At 45.3% G+C, this 24,821-nt stretch overlaps 1 protein-coding gene across 4 annotated transcripts in view; it reads right to left on the minus strand.

The window, feature by feature from the left end:
• The window catches only part of ATOX1 (antioxidant 1 copper chaperone), a 50,655-nt gene that overhangs the window by 21,836 nt on the left and 3,998 nt on the right, over positions 1-24,821 (minus strand). Inside the window, exons 2-5 of one of the 4 annotated variants that reach the window (XR_003035401.2) lie at positions 21,042-21,117; positions 17,163-17,331; positions 15,833-15,970; positions 13,460-13,599 (exon numbers count right to left, since the gene is read on the minus strand). Coding sequence is in view for 3 of the 4 variants with exons in the window: in XM_010807526.4 (XP_010805828.1) it covers positions 17,207-17,331; positions 21,042-21,117 (201 nt within the window). In the remaining variant the exon portion in view is untranslated. 4 annotated transcript variants of the gene reach the window in all.

The following is a 24,821-nucleotide window of genomic DNA, read 5'->3' on the forward strand; positions in this document are numbered from 1 at the left end:
GGGATATAAGTAACGGTTGTGAGTGCTACTTCTGGGTGTTTTTTTTTATGTGAGGGTCTATGCTCTTCTTCCCTTTTCTCACTGGCTGTAGTGTGGACATGATGCTGAAGCTCAGTCGGCTACCTTGGACTTGGAAGTCTCATGTTGAAGATGATGGGAAAAAATAGAGAAGGGATCTTGGGTCATTGATGATCATTTCATTTACCTGCCTGTTTGTGGCTCAGATGGTAAAGAATCTGCCTGCAGTGCAGGAGATCTGGATTCAATCCCTGGGTTGGGAAGATCCCATGGAGAAGGGAATGACAACCCATTCCAATATTCTTGTCTGGAGAATTCCATAGACAGAGGAGCCTGGCAGGCTACAGTTCATGGGGTTGCAAAGAGTCAGCCATGATGATCATTTAGTTTTAACTTGATTATATTGAGTTCCTGGACTGTTTATCTCCAGATTTCATTTATACGAAGGAGACATAAACCTCTGTCATATTTAAAGTGAAGTCACTCAGTCATGTCCAACTCTGCGACCCCGTGGACTGTAGCCTGCCAGGCTCCTCCATCTATGGGATTTTCCAGGCAAGAGTACTGGAGTAGGTTGCCATTTCCTTCTCCAGGGGATCTTCCCGACTCAGGGATTGAACCCTTGTCTACCTGCATTATAGGCAGACGCTTTATCCTGTCATATTTAAGCCACTTTTATTTTCTTATTGTTGTTGTTTTTGATATTTTGGTGCTCGGCTTGTGGGATCTTAGTTCCCCAACCAGGGATTGAACCCAGGTCCTTGGCAATGAAAGCACAGAGCCCTAACCATTGGACTGCCAGGAAATTCCCAAGCCACTTTTATTTTGGAGTTAGTGCTTGTTTAGTCTCTAAGTCATGTCCAACTCTTTCATGACACCATGGACTGTAGCCTGCAGGTTCCTCTGTCCATGGGATTTCCCAGGTAAGAATATTGGAGTGGATTGCCATTTCCTTCTCCAAGTAAGAATATTGGAGTGGGTTGCCATTTCCTTCTCCAAGGAAACCGCCAGTTGTAACTACCACTCGGGTCAGGAAATATAATTTTGCAGTCATACAGAAGAACTCCACATGCTCTGACTCAATCACAGCAACCTCTTTGCTCCTAAAAGCACAATATCCATAAGATGTTATGGAAAAATCCAAATGAACTTTCAGGCCAACCCAATATACAGGATAAAGTTTAAGACTTTGTTTGATCAAAGTCTTCCTCTGGTCAAAAGTTAGAAAATAATGGAAATAGTGTGACCACCTCATTTCACAGAGGGAGAACATGAAGTTCAGAGAGGGGAAAGGACTTTCTAATATCAATCAGCAAATTAGTGGCAGAGAAAACTAAGACTTTCTCTGACACCTTAGCATTTCATTTTCTAATTCTTTCTAGGGGAAGGGGCCCTTGATACAAGGTATCAGCCTTACCTAGTTACTCAAGGATAGGAAAGATTTGCAAATACAGTCTGTTTAGTACAGGGCATTTCATCCTTGACCAGCACCAAATCTGGCTCTTTCCACTCAGATCTCAGGGCAGAGAGGCCGCCAGTGGTTCTCCCCAGATGGCTTTGCATTTGAACCTTGAAGGATCCATCAGCAAAGGTGGAGTCACAGACACAGAGCCATGCAGTGGGGATGCTAATTGGATGAAGTGATCTCAGCATTTCTCAGAACCCAGCATAGGGCATCTCTCCCATGGTGCTGTGTGCACCCACCCTGGTACACAAAGGTCCTCAGAAAGCACTGTGGTTAAGTGTATTGCTGAGTCTCTAGAACCAATAGGAGTGAGATGCAGGCTGGAGCAAACCCGAGATCTTCTGCCATATTCAATCAAATGTTGTGATCTGCATGGGGCTATGCCCAAATCAGAATTCCAGGGAATCCCTTGTGCTCATGAAAGTCAATTATGTTACATGGTGAAAAGTGCCCCTTGTGCTTTCACGTAGGACCTGACAGCATCTCATATTGGCCAGACTCCACAGTCCTCTCTCTCCTAGGTTTTTGGATGTTTAAGGATCGGCTTATTGGCTTCTGCCTTATCCTATGGATTAAAATTAGCAATCAAAGTTTAGCAAAGATGTTATTATATATTCCATGTTTGGGGGTAGAGTTGTGTTCTGAGGACTCCAAGTTTTGAAAACAACACAATCTCTCCTTTTGGAAAATCCATGAATTATGGTATCAGTATATTGAAGGCTCTGTGAATTCCCAGACTAGAGAATTTACTTGATTTTGACTGACCTAGAATTTCCCAAACTTTTTTGACTTTTGGCTCTTGTGTTTCACTAACACCATGGCCAATGATGCTGACCTCCTTTGAGGGATAAAGGATGCATTAATACACATGGATCCCATATACAACATGGCTAGAAATGCACCCTTCTGGCCCAGGTAGCTCATCTTTCTGGAAAAGTACAGAATTATCCCATATTCTGTAAAAACCCATTCCTAACAGACCCAAGAAGCAGTTGTGGAACTGACCTCAACCTACCTAGTCTGGGGTGGGTTCTCACTGGCTTGGCCTCAACGCCTGGCACCTGGCTTGTTGTACCAAGATCCCTGGCCAGCCGGCAGCCACCCAGTGTGTGTCTGGGCTTGTTTTTCCTTCCTCTCCCTGCTCTTTTTAGAACACGGCTGAATGGCTCCAGTCTCCTGGCCCTTCTCCCAGCCAACACTGGACCCCTCCAAGTCTGGCCAGCTCCTCTCCCACCCGCCTTGATAAACACCAGCTCCAAGCTGGGAACCACAGTGCTGGGCTGTTTTCCTCTGTCCTGCCCCACCAGGAAGCCTTCCCTTTGCCTGGGCTTCCTTCTTGGGGCCTTGGCTGCCCACTCATTTTTAACTCATCGTCAGCCCAGTCACCTGAAGAAAAAGAGACTCGCAGGAGACCCAGGATGAAAGAGTCTTTAATCCTGTGGCTTTTGGAGTTTTGTTTTTAGCAGGAAAACCTTATTTCCAAAACAAATTATTGTGAAGAATTTACCAGTTTATAAACAGATAAATAAGGACATTTATGGCAGGCTTGTTTATTCCAGCAAAACACTGGAAAGAAATGAAATGACCATTGGGAGGGAATGGGTTTAATAAAATTATGGTGAAGTCATTCAATGGAATATTATGCAGCCCCCTAACAACATGAGGCAGTTCCCAATGATAATGACAAAAGTGCTAGGAAAATCCTTCCTCCTTATGGAAAATGTTTGGTTGATAATTTAATCTGGGGGCAAAAATGAAGATTACCGCTCACATTGCTATAATGGACCAATACCTATTCAAAATTGTCTTATATTTTTATGGTACTTAAATATGATGATCAAACATCCCAGTTCACCCAGAACTGAGGGGTTTCCCAGGACACAGGATGTTAAGTGGTAAAACTAAAAAAATCTCAGGCAAGGAGATGAAGTCATTCTCCTATACTCAGCAAGTTAAGACTGTTTTAGAAAGAATAAGATCATTACCAATTTTAGCCCCCAGTATATTCACAAATAAAATTGAACCAATATTTGTTTTATAAATAGAAGGGCAAAACTATGTGGATTAATATGAAATGTGGAATCATTGTAAGATGCTGTGAAATGCAAAAAAAAAAAGCCAAAGTACAGAATACTGTGCTAAGTATGTTCCCATTTTATATGTTTTTCTCTTTTGTTTTTCCTAAAGTTCAGCATCAGAGAACAGTAAAGGACTTATCTGTATAATATAAAAATGAAGTTTATGACTTCTTGTCTATTTGTGTACCCCACTGTAAAATGGCTGGAATGATTCTTACCAAGTTTTGAGAATATATTTGGGAGGGTCTGACTTAAAATATAGGCTTCACAGGTGACTTAAAATACAGGTTGCTTGGCATACAAAATTTTCATTCTAGGGGTCCTTGGTGGTTTGGTAGTTGTCACTAAGTCGTGTTCAACTCTTGTGACCCCCATGGACTGTAGCCCACCAGACTCCTCTGCCAATGGGATTCTCCAGGCAAGAATACTGGAATGGGTTGCCATGCCCTTCTCCAGGGGATCTTCTGACCCAAGGATTGAACCTGCATCTCCTGCATTGCAGGTGGCCTCCTGCACTGCAGGCAGATTCTTTACCAACTGGGCCACCAGGGAAGCCCCAGGGGTCCTTGGGAGGGTATGTCATAGAGATAAGCAGTCATTCTCCAGAGAAGCTGACTCTGGTTAACAAGAGAGGCCCACAAAGTCACCAATTGGAAAAGATGCACTGGATGGGTTTGGGTCCACTACAGAGAGAATGAAAAGTGGTTTCCAGTCAATGTCCAAAGTAAAGAGTCACAAGGTAGACTCTCCAAGTGGAAGACCTTGGTGTTCAGGCTGCTTCCCATGTGAGGAATGGGATCAGATGTCCATGCATGTAAGGATGATTGTTCCCAGTGGAGTTACTCTTTTGGATCTTAAAGCTTGCATTTGCAGACTATTCCTGAAAGATGCTTATGAAATTGGTGATAATCAGTGCCCCCAAGAAAGAGAACCACAGATCTAAGATGAACTGGATGTTCATTTTTCATTGTATATCCTGTTGAACTGTTGGCAGTGTTCTCCACGTTTATATATCATCTTTTTTCTTTTAATTTATGAGCTATTACAAGCACACAAAGAAAGTTTAGAGAATAGTAAGTTAACATCTTTGTATGTACCTGCTGGCTTTAACAAATCTTAATGTTTTGCCATATGTGGTTGTATAGAAAAACTTATAGTTTTCTTCCTGTGTCTTTCTCCTTTACTGTCACACAGAACACTTTCTGTTTTTTGCCAATTTATGTTGGAGAAGGCAATGGCACCCCACTCCAGTAACTCTTGCCTGGAAAATCCCATGGACGGAGGAGCCTGGTGGGCTGCCGTCTATGGGGTCACACAGAGTCGGACACGACTGAAGTGACTTAGCACAGCATAGCATATGTTTGAAATGTAATTAATTTACGATGTTTGTTAGTTTCAAGTGCACAGCAAAGTGCTTCAGTTATATAGATATATATTCTTTTTCAGGTTCCTTCCCACTATAGGCTATTACAAGATATTGAGTGTATTTCCCTGTGCTATTCGGTCAGTCCTTGTTGTTTACCTGTGTTTTTTCTACGTATAGTGGTTTGCATCTGCTAATCCCAAACTCCCAATCCCTCACTCCCGCACCTACCCTCATCCTTGGCAACCACAAATCTGTTGTATATATCTGTGATTATGTTTCTATTTCATAGATATGTTCATTTGATAGTTCATTTTATTCATATATATTGTTCATTTTAGATTCCACATGTAAGTGATAGCATATGGTATTTGTCTTTCTCTTTCTGATTTTGCTCAGTATGATAATCTCCTGATTCATTTATGCTGCTGCAAATGGCATTATTTCATTCCTTTTTATGGCTGAGTAATTTTCTGTTGTGTATATATTCCACATCTTCTTCATCCATTCATCTGTCTATGGACATTTTTTTGGATATGTCTTGGCTATGTCTTGTGAATAATACTGCTATGAACATAAGGGAACATGTATCTTTTTGAATTATAGTTTTGTCTGGGTATATGCTCAGGAGTGGGATTGCTGAACCATATGGCAACTCTGATTTTTTGAGGAACCTCTATACTTTCTCCATAGCTACATGAATTTACAGTCCCACCAACAGTGTAGGAGGGTTCCATTTTCTCCACACTCTGTCTAGCATTTGTATACTTTTAAAAAATAACATTTATTTATTTATGGCTGCACTGGATCTTTGTTTCTGCACACGGGCTACTCTCTAGTTGCTGTGTGCAGGCTCCTCATTGCAGCGGGCTCTCTTGTGGAGCATGGGCTCTAGGGCTTCAGTAGTTGTGGTTTGCAGGCTCTAGAGCAGAGGCTCAGTAGTTGTGGTGCATGGACTCAGTTGCCCCATGGCATGTGAGTTCCTAGTTCCAGGACCAAGGATTGAACCTGTGTCCCCCGCATTGGTATGCAGAGTCTTAACCACTGGACTACCAGGGAAGCCCCTGTAGACTTTTTAATGATGGGCAATCTGACTGGTGTGAGGTGGTTAATCTTAACAAATAAGAGGATCAGTCATTTTTTATTTTATTTTTTAGTTTCATCATAGCATGTGGGAAATTAGTTCCCTAACTAGGGATTGAACCCATGCTTCCTGCAATGTAAGCATGGAGTCTTAACCACTGGACCTCCAGGGAAGTCCCAAGAGAATCAATCTTGATAGAAAGGTGCTGGGGGCCTAGAACCTCACCATCTATTTCTCTTTCCCCTGAGGCACCTGTAGGAACCTTGGGTTTCCATAGAACACAGTTTGAAATTACTGATCTAGTCCATGGATTGATACAATTTCTCTGCAAAGGGCAAGATAGTAAACACTTTAGACTTTGTGGACAATCTCTGTTGCAACTATCCAACTCAGCCATTGTAGTGAAGAAGCAACCACAGATAATACATCCAGGATGAAAATGTGTCCATGGAAACTACTTAGTGAAAGAAGCAGGTTACAAAACATCAGCACCAATAAAATTATTAAAATGATTATTGAGGGCTGCCCTGGTGGCTCAGGGGTAAAGAATCCACTTGCCGATGCAGGGGATATGGGCTTGATCCCTGATCCAGGAAGATCCCACATGCTGCAGGGCAACTAAGCCCGTGCGCTGCAATTACTGAGACTGTGCTCTAGGGCCCAGGAGCTGCAACCACTGAGCCCATGGCATCCCAGAGCCCATGCTCTGCAACAAGAGAAGCAGCTGCAATGAGAAACCTGTGCACTGAAACTAGAGAGGGTTAAAGAAATAAACTAGGTAGGTTAAATAATTTGCCAGTAGATATGGAGCTGGGATTTAAACCCACACAGTCTAATTGCAGAGCCTGAGTTTGAAACACTACAGTATATTGCCTTTTATGTTCATATATATATATATAGGGCTTCCCTGGTAGCTCAGTGGTAAAGAATCTGCCTGCAATGCAGGAGATGCATCAGATGTGGGTTCGATCCCTGTGTTGGAAGGATCCACTGGAGGGAGATTTGGAAACCCACTCCATTATTCTTGCTTGGAGAATCCCATGGACTGAAGAGCCTGGTGGGCTACAGTTGCAAAGGGTTGGACATACTGGGCAACTGAGCATGCATACACATAAATATTTAAATAAGCACCAAAAGATGTAGAAAGAAATACACCAAAACGTTACACAGACTTTCTTCATCATGTAGAGATTATAATGCAGGGAGTGATTTATAAATAAGATGGTTTTAATTCTGTATCACCATCACAACTTACATAGTTCCATTATGAGGCAGTAGGAGTTTTTCTTTCTAAAGAGCTGTCCAGTTCTAACATTCTAGAATTCCTCAAGGCCTCTGCCACCTCTGGAGTTTGGTGTGAGGAGGAGGCAGAGGCAGGAGGTGGTGGTGGAAGGGTCTGGGGAGCTTGTCTCACAGCGCTGGAGGGCACTTGAAGCTCTTAGAGGTTCCGGGCTGCTCCCCCAGCCTCTAACCTTCCACCTCTCCCTCTAGCCCTTCCTACCATCTCAGTGGCTTTTCTGGCCTCTCTAATTACCAGGAATACAGAGGAAACCACAGCTTCTGTTTAGACCAGAAGGAAGAAAAGAAAAAAAGGAGTTAGATACCCGTCAGTGGCACTTAAGGGAGGATGGTTTCCAAACTGGACCCTGGGAGGGGCAGTGACGGAGCTGGGGAGGGGTCAGGTCTGAGATGGGTGGCGGCCTGACCAGGTAGCCTCAGACCTATTATGGAGCCATAGGATTCAGGAACACACTCCCCAAAATGTCAAGCGAAGTGGGGTGGGAATCAAGTCAAGTCGGGTGGGGTGGCACATGTGCCGGGTGCCAGGAACCGTATGAGTGGGCCTAGCAGCAGTGGGGGCTCAGGGCTGCTTGGCCTTCTTGGGTTTTCTCAGCTTCCACTATCAAAAGGGCATCAACGAGGACTTCCCTGGAAGTTCAGTGGTTAAGACTCCATGCTTCCCCTGTAGGGGGCACAGGTTCAATTCCTTGTCAGGGAACTAAGATCCTACCTGCCCTGAGGTACAGCTAAAAAAAAAGGGAGGGGCGGCATTAACAAGGAGGCTGGTGACCAGGTGGTCTGATGACTCCAGCTGTGTCCCCGAGGAAGAGCTGAGGGGGTGGGCCAGGGATGGGAGTAGGAATGGGTAAGGGAGTGTGTTCTGCCTCTGAGGCACCACCATGGGGAGGGGCTGGACTGATGCCTGAGTGTCATGATATATCTAGCCTCCATTATGAGAAGTGCTGGGGAGGTGTGTGTGGGCTCAACACCAGAATTTCCCCGCCTCCCAGAGCTGTCTGGAGTTGAGCCAGTTGCTTGTAGACCTCTCTCTCAGGGCTGGTGTGCAGGCCAAGACTTGGGGCCCCACTGTCGGGGGGAGGCAGGGTGGGTGTGTGTGGACATTGGACTGGACAACCAGCCAGGTCTTCTTCCCCAAAGCCCTGCAATGATGATAACAGTAGTCAGGCTGAGCACCCACCGTGTGCCTGCATCATCTCATTTCACTGTGAGAAAAAGGCATAGTTATTATTTTACAGATGAGAAAACTGAGATCCTGAGGACAGTTAAGCAACCTCCCAAGCTCATGCCACCAGGCAACAGCCAGGCTGGCACTGAACCCATCTGTTTGTCTACAGAGCCTGCATTCTCATCTAAGATCCAGCTGGCTTCTAGCTGCCTGGGGATTTTTAGTCCTAAAAGGACTAGGATGCTAGGAGCCCAGGATGAGCAGACCAGTGAGGGATGGCATCCTTGTTTCCAGAGGCTTTGATATTCTCTTTCAAAGTTCTGACTGGCAGTCTGAGATCTGTAGACCTATCCCTTCCTGGGGAGCAGATAGGCTCCCCAAGCTCTCTCATCCACTTAAACTAAGTGACCACAGCCCCTAAAGACATGGAAACCTAAAAGCAGCTCTGTGGGACACTCCCCAGAAATTACAGGCTTGTGTTTTTGAAGAGACCATCCCTAATTAAAGGAGAATGCCACGGAGAGGGCTGTGACCTGAACAACCACCGCTCTCCTCCCACTCAGTGCCATGCTTGAGGGTCCATTTTTCCTTCTCATAGTCTGCAGGGTTGAAAGGACCCAGACCTGTAGATCTGCAAATTCTAGTTTTCAAACTTCAAATTGTATAATGGTGAAACTTTTTGTTCAAAAGACTTGATTTGTGGAATGCCACTATCAAGCATTAGACACTCCTATTTCAGTCTCAGAGTCTTACGTAAGCCACCTTGTATAATCTCACAATAGCCAGCTGAGGTAGATATATCATGATCCGTGTTCTACAGATGAGGAAGTGAGTTGCACAAAAGAATCCATTACTTTTCCCTCAAGGCCATGCAGTTAGTAGGTAGTGGATGTAGAATTTGCACCCAGATCTGCTCAAGTCCTGAGTGTGGCTCAATACCTCTGGGCTCTAGGAGGGAGCTGGGTAGGTAAAACTATGTTAAGCTGCCTTGGTTTGGCTTCTGCCTTGGTTTGGCATCTGCCTTGGTTTGGCACACTCCTGTGCCCTGTGGAGCCACTGTGGAACCGGACCGGCACCAGAGAGTAGTTTAAAAAACTGGAAACAAGTCCAGTGTCCATCAATGTTGAATGAATAATACTTTGTGGTATGGCCATACAATGGCATACTACTCAGTGATAGGAAGAAATAAACTACTGAGACCTCAATAACATGAGTGAATTTCAAAGTCACTGTGGTGAGTGGGAAAAGCCAGACAGAAATGAGTCTATTCTGTATGACTGTATTTATAGAAAAGTCTAGGAACTGAAAACTGATTGATAGCGGCAGAAAGCAGATTGGTGGTTACTTGGGGGTGGAGGGAGGGGTGGGAGGATTACTAAGGGGTCTGATGAGAGTTTCCCAGGTGATGAACATCACTCTCTTGATTGTGGTGATAGTTTCATGAGTGTGTCTGTATATCCTTTAATATTATATATAGGCTTAAGTTGTGTGCCATTTATCAAATGAAGTTATACCTCATTAAAGTTGTTTAAAAAAAAAAGTCGAAAACCTGTGTTTAGCAGGAGACATGGATAGGAGATGACTTGCTCAAGCTTGCTCAGGGTCGAGGGGCTCCCTCTGTGGACCCTCTGCTACCCTCTCCCAAGTCCAGCACTGGACCCTGCCCGGGCTCTGCCTCCAGCACCACAGGGCTTGTGCGGCTTCTCTCCAGCCCTGGGGATGTCAGCCCTGGAAAAGGTAAGGCTTTGGCCATGGAGGACACGGGGGGAAGGTGGACAGAGGCAAAGGTGACGGGAGCCTGGAATAGTGAGCCCCAAGAGGGGCTCCAGACTTCTGTATTCACACAGGGACCTTTTACAAAAATATAAACCTGCTAAAAGGATTGGACCAGGTAATTTCTGCCTCTGTAAGGTTAACTCAAAGGATGCCTCCTACACATCTACCATGTCTGAGTCTGTCCTGGTCCACTGTCTTACAGGGACCAGATACAAATGAATGTCATATTATTAGAGAAATGCAAATCAAAACTACAATGAAATATCACCTCACACCAGTCAGAATGGCCATCATCAAAAAGTCTACAAACAATAAATGCTGGAGAGGGTGTGGAGAAAAGGGGACATTCTTGCACCATTGGTGCGAATGTAAATTGATACAGCCACTATGGAAGACGGTATGGAGATTCCTTAAAAAACTAGGAATAAAACCACCATGTGACCCAGCAATCCCACTCCTAGGCATATACCCTGAGGAAACCAAAATTGAAAAAGACACATGTACCCCAATGTTTATTGTAGTACTATTTACAATAGCTAGAACATGGAAGCAACCTAGATGTCCATTGACAGATGAATCGATAAAGATGGTGTGGGATATATACACAATGGAATATTACTCAGCCATAAAAAGGAATGCATTTGAGTCAGTTCTAATGAGGTGGATGAACCTAGAGCCTATCCTACAGAGTGAATTAAGTCGGAAAGAGAAGGATAAAAATTGTAAACTAACACATATATATGGAATCTAGAAAGATGGTACAGATTAATGTATTTATGGGGCAGCAGTGGAGATACAGAGAACAGTCTATGAACATGGGGAGAGGGGAGGGGAGGGGACGGCGAGGTGTTTGGAGAGAGTAACATGGAAAATCACATTACCTTATGCAAAATAGATAGCCAATGGGAATTTGCTGTATGTCTCAGGAAACAAACAGGGGCTCTGGGGTGGGAATGGGACGGGAGATGGGTGGGAGGTTCAAAAGGGAGGGGACCTATGTACATCTGTGACTGATTCATGCTAATGTTTGACAGAAAACAACAAAATTCTGTAAAGCAATTATCCTTCAATTAAAAGATAAAAAAAAAAAAAAAAAAAGACTGACATAAACATAAGGGCAGGATGCACAATAAAAAGCCCCCAAATAGCAGCCATTACACATCCAATCAAATATCCCCACTGTGCCTGCTTTCTGCACTGAGGGAACAGATGTGTGGCCTGATCTTGAGGACAGGAAAGACACGTGGATGAAAAGCTTTGCCTCAGCCCTGAAGCTAGGAGGATAAATGCTGGGAGGGCCAAGAGGAGATATAAATTACTTCCAGTTGTGGAGGTTTCCTGGAGGCTGTGGTATGCAAGGGAGGGAAAGGAATTTGTACTTGGAGACAGGCGGTGGTGGGGAGGCGGGCGAGATCATTCCATCTTGAGGCAGTGTGAACAAAAGCAAGGCAGCTGGGAGATGCAGCTGGCTGCAGAGAGGGCTGGGAAGGCTGGGCAGGTGGGCTGGGGTCAGGCACTGGGGCAAGCACCGGGGTGACATGTGGACACATTTGCTCCCCCCACAACACACACACACATCCTGCTGTGGGATCTCATTGGCTCCTGCTGCTTGGGGCATTAAAGACCAAAACCTAGGGCCTCAGCTGGAAACCTGGATTCCAGCAGGGAGTGGTAGGGTGGAGAAGAGTCAAAGCAAAGGAACTCCTCCAAGGACCACTTGCCCCAAGAGGCACCAGTGTCTCCATCCTTGGGCGTTCCCAGTGGGCCAGCCAGCATCAACCAGGTCTCCTGGGAAACTGTGAAAATGGAAAAACTCAAGTTTGTACTCCCAGAGTCCACAGAAACGGTCTTCAACATCTCTGTGGATGGTCAAAGCCAAAGAATAGCACCATCTTGTGGCCAAGACACCTAGATACCGGGAAGGCTGGGAGAGGCCCTGTGCCCCTGAGGGACCACAAAGGCAGAATTGGATGAGACTTGTTTTAATACTCTCATAATGGGCCAGAATTACACTAGCACACAGTTTAGAGCTGGCAGAGTTTTACTTAAGGCCCCGGGGGTGCAGATACTGTGCGCTGTACAGATGAGGAAACTACTTCTGGGACAGATGGAGTGACTGCTCCAAGATCACAGGTGGCCGAAGGCAGAGCCAGGTCTCATCTCAGGTCACTGTTCAAAGCAGTGATGTGGTTCCCAAGACCTTTCAGTAGGAATGCCAGGTCAAAACTGCTCCCACAAGATGCCTTTTTTCCCCTTTCTCTTACAATCATGCAGTGAAGTTTCCAGGATCTAAATGCTGTGCGATGACCTCATCTCGCCCCAGTGGCCCATGGGAGATGTGCTTATATATTCTTCTGTTTCAAACATTCCTGTTTTAATTTCTACCATGGCATAACCCACATAACCATAAACTCTTTGAGACACTCAGAAATGTTCAAGCGTGTAAAAGGGTCCTGAGATAAAACAGTTTGAGAGCTGCTGCCTTAAAGTATTTTTAAAAAAGTAAATAAAGCTATACAAACGAAAACATTCCCTTTGTTTTGATATAACTGAATCAACTCTGTGAGGCACTAACTTTTAGGTTGACTGGGATTCTAATTGCCATCTCTATAGATATTTGATTAATTAAATACACATCAAAAAAATGTACGTGAATAGAGAATGTTCACTGAGTGATTTCTAACTGGCAAGCACTCTCTAAGTGATTTACATGAGTCATCTCATTTAATCCCCACAACCACCATTTGCAAGAGATGCTGTTACCACATTTTATGCCTGTGGACACCAAGAGATTACGTGGCCCAGCTGGGAGATGTGGAGCTTGGACTCTACCCCAGACAGTCTCTCTCTTCCCATTATTCTGATATACAAGCACATCTTCCCATCATTATTCCCATTACCATACAATTTTACATCCCTTAAATGCATTCACTTGACAGACAAGTTTTTCAACATATGGAGTCTAAGAAAGTAGTGAAAAGAAAGAGGATCACCAACCAAACCCAACACCTTCACTTATAGATGAGGAAAAGTGAGGCCCAGAGAGGGTGAGTGATCTGCAAAAGCTCACACAGCCAAGATTCAGGATCCACTGGACCTGGGAGCTGTCAGAACGCCAACCCAAGGAAGCACTGTAGTTATTTCCTTCACAGCAACATGTGAGCAGCACAGCATGTAAGCAAGTGACAAGACCAGGCAAGAGACAGTATCACCAGCAAAACTGGCTTGACTTTATTGCAGGGAAGCTACAGAGGAGCAGGACAAATGAGGGTCTCCGCAGGAACTACCATTGCTGAGCAGGATTGCCAGGTCCTAGATCTGTCTGGAGGGCAGGAGAGGATCAGCATCCTGGAAGAAATGAGAAGTGAGGTGGAACACTGATGCCATCTGCTGTGCACATGGAGACATTACAAACGCAGTAAAGATTCACGAAGAGGCAGTCGCAGGGGTGAAGTGGGAAACCCAGGTGCCGAGTAGGACTAGAACCCCATGTTCAGCCCTGCACGCTGCTCCTACAAGAATGCCTTGACCTTGCTAAGCCGATCACTGCTGAAGCCCTCTTCCAGGCTCTCGCAGGGCTGCTGGAGCTCTTCCTCTGCCCTGTTTCAACTTAACTGGGATGGCAACAAAAAAAAAAGCCATGAGCAAACAAATCTGCTAAGAGCCAGATGATCAAGGAGACCTAATAACCAATAAATATTCATCCTCTGGTTCCTGAACCTGGCTTCGAATCAGTCACTGAGGAGCCTCTTAAAACAGACTCAGAGACAGATGCTGCCTGGTGTGTGGGAGTAAAACTGGCTTGATCAGTGATTCTCACCCAGTGCTGTGGTATGAACCTCCAGGAGCCTCTTCATACTACACATCGTTACTGACAGGTGTGCAGACCAAACACTATGATGCCTGAATTTGCTGTGAATATGGGGGTGGTGAGAGTGGGCCGTGGATGAGATGATGGCAATGACTCGATAATGTTGGATCTGGGTGACGGGCATGTGGAGATTCATTTTACGCCTACACTTGCATAGTTTTGACAGTTCCTATAATTAAAAAAAAAAATCTAAAATAGATAAATTATGAAAACTACTATGAGAATGTTCTATCTAGCCATTGAAAGGAATGAAGCACTGGTACATGCTAAGCTTGAGTGAATCCTGAAAACATTATGCTGAGTGAAAGAAGCCAGACACAAAAGGTCATATAATGTTTCCTTTTGTAGGAAACATCCAGAATAGGTGCGTCCAGAAGGGCAGAAAGCAGATTTGTGGTTGCCAGGGGATGGAGAGAGGAGGCATCGGGGAATGAGTGTGAGCTTCAGTGGGTACAGGGAGTCTTCCCAGTGTGATGAAAGTTTTGAAACTGGAGTGGAGGCACAACACTGTGAACACACTATACAGGCCCACGCGCGGCACATGTGAGGAACGGTGAGCTGAACGTTATGAGAATTTCACCTCAGTTTAAAAGGAAGAGCCTACTATGAGAAAAAACACACATTAAGCTATACATGGTTTACAATTGGCAGGTTTTACTTTATATATATATATATATATTTTTTTTTTTAATTTATTCATTTGCCTGTGTTGGGTCTTGGTTGCAGCATGCGGGATCTAGTTCCCTGATGAGGGATTGAACTCGGGCCCCTTGAATTGGGCGTGCAGAGTGTTAGCCACTGAACCACTGGACCACCAGGGAAGTCTAGGTATTAATTTTTTAGTTAAAATTTACATGCTCAGTCAGGAGTTTCCAATTCAGTGTGTCTACACTGGGGCTCCCACATGTGTGGAGCCACTGAGTAACTTTTCCCTTCCTCCATCCATCCTTGCAATAGAGACTTGTATAAACACAATCTTTTACCTAATATAAAATAGGGCTACTTAGGTTAGATGGAGGGGCCCAGGGTCCCCCCTTCCCTCTCAAAACCCCAGGGACACAGGATCCACCATGATGAACACAGCTGCTGCTGCTAAGTTGCTTCAGTCATGTCCGACTCTGTGCAACCCCATAGATGGCAGCCCACTAGGCTCCTCTATCCCTGGGATTCTCCAGGCAAGAATACTGGAGTGGGTTGCCATTTCCTTCTCCAATGCATGAAAGTGAAAAGTGAAAGTGAAGTCGCTCAGTCGTGCCTGACTCTTAGCAACCCCATGGACTGCAGCCCATCAGGCCCCTCCATCCATGGGATTTTCCAGGCAAGAGTACTGGAGTGGGTCACCATTGCCTTCTCTGGATGAACACTGGTATGGTGGAAACATTACTCTCCCTTTAAAGAGCGTCCTTCATATTCAGAGGGATGTCATAGCAACCCCCACAAGGCAGGAAAGCAAGGTAGAGGTTACAGCCCCATTTTATAGGAGAGAGGACTAGGTCTCAGGAATAAAAGACAAATGTCCAAAGTCAGAGTGTGAACTGAGGACAGAGCTAAAACTAGACCCCTGGAATACTGATTATTCACCCTGGGCTCCTTCCTGAACATGGTTGTATCCGTGGGCAGAAAGGGGAAGAGGAAGACAGGCACACCTGATCTGCATATGATGTCACCAGACACACAGGACATCGCCACGGCGCAGATTCCAACACCCACCTTTAGGAAGGAGGCTGCGGCTGAAGGTCACTGCCGTGGCCTGCCAGGCGGTTGGACACCTGACTTGCAGCCTGCTCCTGGCACTCATCTGCGTGAAGCTTTGGTCAAGTCACTTCCCTTCTCCAGGCCTCGTGTTTCCTGATTACAGTGAGAGCCATGGCCGACATTAGGGATGTTGTGATTGTTGTCATCCACGCATTAAAGGTGCACAGGGGCAGTGCCCCCTAGGAGGACTGTGCTCTGAAGGGTTCTGAGGCTGTGACTGGGCACAGAGGGAAGGAACGCTGCACGGATGACTAAAGTCTGCCCTGGCTCCACAGTGAAGGGTGCTGGCACGGTGCCACCTGCCTTTCTGGATTGTGTAAAATCAAAGGGAACAGCCAGCTTAAACACGCTGCTGAGGTTTGTTTCTGTTGTTTTTCACCTTTGACGGCTGTGTTATACTTTAGTGTACAATGTGATGATCTGTAACTTATCAGATGAATACACCCACATGGAGAAGGAAAGGGCAACCCACTCCGGTATTCTTGCCTGGAGAATCCCATAGACAAAGGAGCCTGGTGGGCTACAGTCCAAGGGGTCGCAGAGTTGGACACGACCGAGCGACTAACACACACACACACCCCCATACCCTCACCAGACTAGTGTTCATTTTTCTAGAATTTCCATAGATGAAAGCATACAGTACGTTTCCTTTTCTTGGCTTCTTTCACTCACTTCTTTTATATGTGAGATTCACTGAAGTTGTTGCGTGGACAATAGTATTCAATTACATGGCTATTCCACAGTTTGTTTACTCACCTAGTGATGGCCACTGAGTTGTTTCCAGCTTTGGGCTATTACAAGTCAAGCCATTACCAGTATTTACAAGTCTTTGTATGGACAGTGCTTCCCATTTCTCTTGGGTAAATACTAGGCAAGGAATGGCTGGGTCATATAGTAAGCTTTAAGAAGCTACCAAACTGATCACACTTGTTTTTGCACCAGTCTGGGAAAAGGGCGTGTTTGGGAAGCTGATAACAGTTCTAAGTGGGGATGGAAGCCAAGGTGAATTCACTTACCTGGTCAGTGAGCAAAGCTTAGGGAGTAAGTGAAGTATAATACCTCTGAAGGGACCATTATATTACCAAAGTAAAAGGCACACTGCCCAGGGCCAGATGCTTACATTTAAACCCTGTTGATCACAAACTATAGCCCAAAGTCATAGAGGGGTCTCCGGGATACATCAAGCAGTGCTCTTTCTGCTCGCAGGAGACTGGAAGGAGTCCCTGAGCTTGTGGTTTGCATTAGGTAATGATATACTTGGTGGCCATGTCGGGGCCTTACCCACCTGCCCATGCTGGTCCATCCTACAGGCTGCTGGACGGGGCCTCTCTATTTGGGGCCAAGGTAGGAGACAGCCTTTCCTGTTTTCCCCAGGGTCTCCAGCAAAGTGTCCACGCTGTGCTCAGAGTTGATACAGACCTTTTTGTTGGGCAGGTCAATGTCAAATTGAACTCCTGCAGGAAGTGGGGTGGGGAAGACAGACATATACCCAGTCAGGCTCCTAAATTGTTCACCCCACTCTTTCCCTCTCCTCTAGACCAGGGATTGGCAAACTTCTGAACGGGGCCAGAGAGCCCATGGTTTAGGAACTGTGAGCTGCATGGACTCAGCCCCATCATCTTCTGTAGATTGTTTTGTGTTGTTGTGGCTTCCCTGCTGGCTCAGCTGGCAGGGAATCCACCTGCAATGTGGAAGACCTGGGTTTGATTCCTGGGTTGGGAAGATCCTCTGGAGAAGGGAAAGGCTACCCGTATTCTGGCCTGGAGAATTCCATGACTTGAATAGTCCATGGGGTCACAGAGTTGGACATGACTGAGCGACTTTCGCTTTTGTGTCCGACTCTTTTGCGAATGCATGTATTGCAGCTTGCCAGGCTCCTCTGCTCATGGGATTTCCCAGGCAAGAATCTGGAGTGGGTTGCCATTTCCTTCTCCAGGGGATCTTTCTGACCCAGGGATCGAACCCATTTCTCTTGTGGTTCCTGAATTGGTAGGCAGATCTTTACCACGTGAGCCACCTGGAAAGCCCCATATTGTTTTACACGCCTGAAAAAATGTAAAAACCATTCTCAGCTATGCAATAACAGACTGTGGGCCCAAAGGCTATAATTTGTCTATCTCTCCTCTAAATAAGGGTTGTAAAAAAATTTTTTTTCTTAATTGCAAAAGTAATACAGACATGCCAATTTTTTTTTTGGCCACATTCTGTGGTTTGTGGGATCTTAGTTCCCTGACCAGGGATCGACCCTGTGCCCCCTGCAGTGGAAGCATGAAGTCTTAACCACTGAACTGCCTGGGAAGTCCCCAGACACACCATTAAAAAAAAAAAGACAAGCATTTTTGAATAAAATTTGAAAGTGTAAGGCCCCCGACTATTTCCTGCCTATAAGAATCACTGAATAATAGGGACCCATCCAGTGTTTCTCCTGATGGACAAATGAAAAGTTATTTTCCAAAGTAGCATCATACTCTGTAAACAAGTTACTTATATGTCACTTTCCAGTGTCCAGGACACCTTGCCATCTTAGCACATATAGAGACTTACTTCATTCTTTTCGACAGCCACACCATATCCCACAGTGTTACTGTATCACAGGGCTTCCCAGGTGGCCCAGTGGTAAAGAATCTGCCTGTCACTGCAGGAGATACAAGAGACTCAGGTTTGATCCCTGAATCAGGAAGATCCCCTGGAGCAGAGAATGGCAACCCTCTCCGGTATTCTTCCCTTGAGAATCTTATGGACAGAGGAACCTGGAGGGCTACGGGCCATGGGATCACAAAGAGTTGGACACAACTGAGCAACTGTGCACACACACACCATCCATCTACTCAGTCCCCATCTACAAGACACTGAGGTTGCTTCCAATTTCTCACTATGATCAAAACAATGTAGATATACTTGAACATATCTTATAAAACTTGTGAAAATATTTCTATACCATGAATTCATAAAATGGAAAGTGTGGGGCAAAATATTGGTGTACTTTAAATGTTCACAGATATTGCAGAACTGCCCTCCTAAAGAGCTGTGTCCATTTAAGGACCCTTGGTGGCATATGTGAGTAGGTACAAACGGGTCTTGTTGAAATAACAAAGGCAGAGTCCCAGGCTTGGCTTCACCACTGATCTCGGCTGGGTCCTGCCCATCACAGGCCCTAGTCTCCCCATCAAACATGAAGGAGTTGGGGTCAGCCAGCCCTTGTGGGCACACCAGCGAAGGGACCTCAAAAAGCACATGGCACAGGATTTAGTCCTAACCTGACTCTGGACCTACTGGACACCAGGGGCGGAGGGCAGTGCATCCTGGCTGCACTCTGGGTTTTGTCTTTTGCTTCGGAAGGGCCTCCCTCCTCTTTAGAGTAAATATTCTGGTGGCATCATAGAGCTGGAAGACACTCTGGGATCATGAGACCCAGTGGGTTTCAAAGCTGTGTTTCTAGCAACCCAGGTCCCCAGGCAGGTGTTCTGGAGCTGGCAAGAGTGAAAGCAGGCTGGCCTTCACTTCATCCAGACCTGCTGCTTGTATACAGAGGCTTCCGAGCAGGGTTTCACTCTTTTAAAAAAGAAAAAAAATGCATTTATTTTTGGCTGCGCTGGAACTTCGTTGCTGTGCGAGCTTTTCTCCAGTTGTGGTGAGTGTGGGCTACTCTCTGGTTGCGGCGCACAGGCTTCTCATTGCAGCAGCTCCTCTTGTGGAGCACAGACTCTAGGGCACATGGGCTCAGTAGTTGCAGTTCCTGGGTTTTAGAACACAGGCTTAGTAGTGCACGAGCTTAGCTGCTCAGTGGCACGTAGGATCTTCCCAACCCAGCCCAGGGATCGAACCCATGTCTCCTGCACTGGCAGGCATATTCTTTACCACTGAGCCACCAGGTAAGCCGTGGAGTTTCACCTTAAAGCATCCAGAGCAAAGCTAAGAGACTGACATTCCCATACTACAGCTGGGGAAAGCCAGGCCCCAGAAGAGGAGGCCATGGTCACACAGGAAGTTAGTGGTCAAGTTCTTTCCATTGCTTCAGATTTTTTCAAGTTCAGGTTCCAGTTTATAGTCTAGAAATTAGCTGTGGACTCACTATGAGACTCTGGGCAAGTCACTTCCTGCTCTGGGGCCTGGTGTCAACATCCCCATTCCACAGATGGAAAGTATAGCTCAGAGAACTGTTTTAAGTGCTAACAAGATGACAACCCCATGAGAGCCCTTGGAAAACTGGGTGTTATTATTGTGGGAGGTCTGACTCAATGGACATGAACTTGGGCAGAGTCCCCGAGATGATGAGTGACAGGAAGGCCTGGTGTGGTACAGTCCATTGGGTTGAGAAGAGTCGGACATGACTTGATGACTGAACAACAAAAACAGTGGGAGTTGGGAGGAAAGTTTAAGAAGGAGGGGGCATATGAATACCTGTGACTAATTTATGTTGATGTATGGCAGAAACCAACAAAATATTATAAAGCAATTATCCTTCAATTAAAAATAAATACAAAGAGAAAGAAAATTGGGTGTTTTATTATCCAGGGTTTTAGAAATGAAAATCTTAAAAGACGGATTGCCCCCAGGACTCTGATTACAACTCTGTTGTTATCTCATGGAACCCCAGACCCTAGCCCACTCTGGGCCTCAGTTTCCGCAGATGAGAAGTGAGGGGACTGTAGAATGGTTTTCTAAATACACCCAAAAGGGGTGCTTTAGAAGTTCTGCCAGCATGACTGACTGAAAGTTTGTTTCTTAAAATGTTACAACTTTTAAAATCTTAATAGAAAATGACACTCAAATGTATCACATAACAAAAGTTACCACAGTGGAGATGAATGTAACATAGTAACTAGTCCTGCAAGGGCTCCTCCAGGCCAGATTTACTGGCTGAGTCATTTACTGGCTGTGTGATACCAATAGATCATTCAACCTCTCTGAACTTCAGTTCCCTCCTGCTCGCAACAGAGATGGTCAAAGAAACTATCTGAAACGGTTGTGGTGAGGATTAAATGACATGATCCACAGAAGCCATGAAGCAGAGTACTTGGCACATGCCAAGTAACTCAGTACGTTTTGGTTTCACTGTTATTATCAGCTTAAACTCAAGATTCTCCTGCTCCATGCCTGCATTCATTTAATGTAAGTGTACCAGTCTCCCCACCCCATCCCCAACCCAGGGCCACTCACTCACCTCCTAGCTTGTTGAGGACTCGAGTGACTGCGTTAGAGCAGCCTTCACAGGTCATATCCACGGAGAACTCGTGCTTCTGAAACAGACAAAGGGGACCATGAGCCAGGTCCTGCACAGGGACCCCCACACCCACTAGCAGGCAGGCCCACTCAGGGCCCCAAGACAGAGGGCAGAGAGAAAGGAAAGATCGGGCTGTCATCAGACTCATCAGTAGCTCGAGTCTCACTCTACTAAATTGTACAGTGGAGTAACTCAGGTTCTCTATATCTCAGAGGTGGTTGTGTTAAAGGACAGAATCCCTAGAAAATTTTTAGCAGTATCTGGCACACAATGTATCGAATCACCTGGGAAGGAAGTTTAAAATGCGGGTTTCTAGTCTCACCTTCAACATCCTGGTTTTTCAGCTGTGCAGTTGTCTGAGGATCACTAGTAACTCTGGTCAGGGGAGTGGGGGGAGGCATGCTCTGAGCAGTGCTGATCTGGGGGTCGTAATTATGCATCAGATCACTCCCTGCATTAGAATCACCTGGGAGCTTATTAAAAACTATGGGTTCTGGTCAGCAATCCAAAGGGCTGAGGTGTCCACTACCGCCAGTAAGCTTCCATGGTGATTCTGAAGTACAGAGACCACTGTCGCATTCCAAGTACTTCAGAGGCAGCACTTAAGTCCCAGAAAGGGAGAGAATTTGCCTGGGTTCCCAGTGAGCTAAAGCTGGCCCAGTAAGAGAACTCAGGTTTCTGGACTCTCCATGTGGGCTCAACATCCTACCATATCCAGGATATCTAACAAACCAAGGGCATGAAGGCAAGCTCCCAGAACATGAGTTCTATTCAGTTCACTGCTGCATCCCCAGTAAAGGGAAAGGTGAGTGCCTGGCACAGGGGAGGGGCTTAATACAGTTTGTTGAGGGAATGGATAATTGATACAGCTGCTTGAAGAACCCTGGGTTCTTCCTTTGGTTTCAAACAAAGGTTATTTATACCAATACTTCCTTTATTGTAATCTCTGAAAATGAGACCTGGCTTCAGATCCCAGCTCTGGCACTTAGTAGCTGTGTGACCATGAGTAAGGAACTTTACTTATTCCTTTGTGCCTTGGTTTCTATATCTGCAAAATGGGGATGAGAGTTCCTTTCCAGGCTGGTGAAGACGATGAACACAGGATTTTAAGCATAGCAGCCAGCATGCAAGATGGCCCCATGATCTCTTCAGTTTAGTTCAGTTTAGTCACTCAGTCGTGTCCAACTCTTTGCGACCCCATGGACTGCAGCACGCCAGGCTTCCCTGTCCATCACCAACTCCTGGAGTTTATGCAAGCTCATGTCCATTGAGTAGGTGATGCCATCCAACTAACTCATCCTCTGTTGTCCCCTTCTCCTTCCACCTTCAAATCTTTCCCAGTATCAGGGTCTTTTCAAATGAGTCAGTTCTTCACATCAGGTGGCCAAAGTATTGGAGTTTCAGCTTCAGCATCAGTTCTTCCAATGAATATTCAGGATTGATTTCCTTTAGGATGGACTAGTTCGATCTCCTTGCAGTCCAAGGGATTCTCAAGAGTCTTCTCCAACACCATAGATCAAGAGCATCAATTCTTTGGCACTCAGCTTTCTTTATAGTCCAACTCTCACATCCATACATGACTACTGGAAAAACCATAGCCTTGACTAGACGGACCTTTGTTGGCAAAGAAATGTCTCTGCTTTTTAATATGCTGTCTAGGTTGGTCATAACTTTTCTTCCAAGGAGCAAGCATCTTTTAATTTCATGGCTGCAGTCATCATCTGCAGTTATTTTGAAGCCCCCCAAAATAAAGTCTGTCACTGTTTCCCCATCTACTGGCCATGAAGTGATGGGACCAGATGCCATGATCTTGGTTTTCTGAATGTTGAGTTTTAAGACAACTTTTTCACTCTCCTCTTTCGCTTTCATCAAGAGGCTCTTTAGTTCTTCACTTTCTGCCATAAGGGTGGTATCATCTGCATATCTGAGGTTACTGGTATTTCTCCCGGCAATCTTGATTCCAGCTTGTGCTTCATCCAGCCCAGCATTTCTCATGATGTATTCTGTATATAAGTTAAATAAGCAGGGTGACAATATACAGCCTTGATGTACTCCTTTCTCTATTTGGAACCAGTCTGTTGTTCCATGTCCAGTTCTAACTGTTGCTTCCTGACATGCATATAGATTTCTCAGGAGGCAGGTCAGGTGGTGTGGTATTCCCCTCTCTTTAAGAATTTTCCACAGTTTGTGGTGATCCACATAGTCAAAGGCTTTGGCATAGTCAATAAAGCAGATGCTTTTCTGGAACTCTCTTGCTTTTTTGATGATCCAATGGATGTTGGCAATTTGATCTCTGGTTCCTCTGCCTTTTCTAAATCCAGCTTGAACATCTGGAAGTTCACAGTTCACATACTATTGAAGCCTAGCTTGGAGAATTTTGAGCATTACTTTACTAGCGTGTGAGATGACTGCAATTGTGTGGTAGTTTGAGCATTCTTTGGAACTGCCTTTCTTCAGGATTGGGATAAAAACTGACCTTTTCCAGTCCTGAGTTTTCCAAATTTGCTGGCATATCGAGTGCAGCACTTTCACAATATCATCTTTTAGTATCTGAAATAGCTCAACTGGAATTCCATCACCTCCACTAGCTTTGTTCGTAATGATGCTTCCTAAAGCCCACTTGACTTTGCATTCCAGGATGTCTGGCTCTAGGTGAGTGATCACACCATCATGATTATCTGGGTCATGAAGATCTTTTTTGTACAGTTCTTCTGTGTATTCTTGCCACCTCTTCTTAATATCTTCTGCTTCTATTAGGTCCATAACATTTCTGTCCTTTATTATGCCCATCTTTGCATGAAATGTTCTCTTGATATCTCTAATTTTCTTGAAGAGATCTCTAGTCTTTCCCATTCTATTGTTTTTCTCTATTTCTTTACACTGAGCATTGAAGAAGGCTTTCTTATCTCTCTTTGCTATTCTTTGGAACGGTGCATTCAAATGGGTATATCTTTCCTTTTCTCCTTTGCCTTTTGCTTCTCTTCTATGATATCTGCCTCTTGGTATTTATGCCCTTGAGTAGTCTCATCCCAATGTCTTGTAGAATATGGCTGAAGTGATGTTAGGGGACCTTGGAGGCTAACTCATAAAAGACATGTGTTGTCTGCCTTACTCTCCCTAGGATCATTCACTCCAGAGGAAACTGGCTGTCATGTCCTAAGGACTCTCAAGCAAACCTATGGAGAGGTGCATACAGTGAGGAACTGAGCCCTTTGGCCAACAGCCATGTGAGGGAGCCCTCTTGGAAGCTGATCCTCCTTCAGAGGGCCACAGCCCTGGACAATATGGTTACCGCACCTCCTGAGAGCCCCTGAGCCAGAAACACCAGTAAACTGCTTCCAGAGTCCTGACTCTCACAAACTGTAAGTTAATGAATATTTGTTGTCTTAAACCACTAAGTTTGGGGGGCAATTAATTAGGAGTGATAGATAACTAGTATGTTAGGTAAAGAGATTGGAGCCTAGTCGTAGGTTCCACTGGGGTAAAAAGTTAGCTATCAGGGACTTTCCTGGTGGCCCAGTGGCTAAGACTCTGCAGTCTCACTGCCAAGGGCTGGGGTTCAATCCCCAGTTGGGGAACTAAACTCTGTGGTGTGGCAAAAAAAAAAAAAAAAAGAAAGTTAGCTATTCAGATTATTATTGTTATTACTTTATTCCACTTCCCTCTTTTCTATCCCTTCAAAAGAAGAAAAAACAAAAACCTATGGCTACATTTTTCATG

The sequence above is a fragment of the Bos taurus genome, chromosome 7, assembly GCF_002263795.3.
Source record: "Bos taurus isolate L1 Dominette 01449 registration number 42190680 breed Hereford chromosome 7, ARS-UCD2.0, whole genome shotgun sequence".
Taxonomy (NCBI): Eukaryota; Metazoa; Chordata; class Mammalia; order Artiodactyla; family Bovidae; genus Bos; species Bos taurus.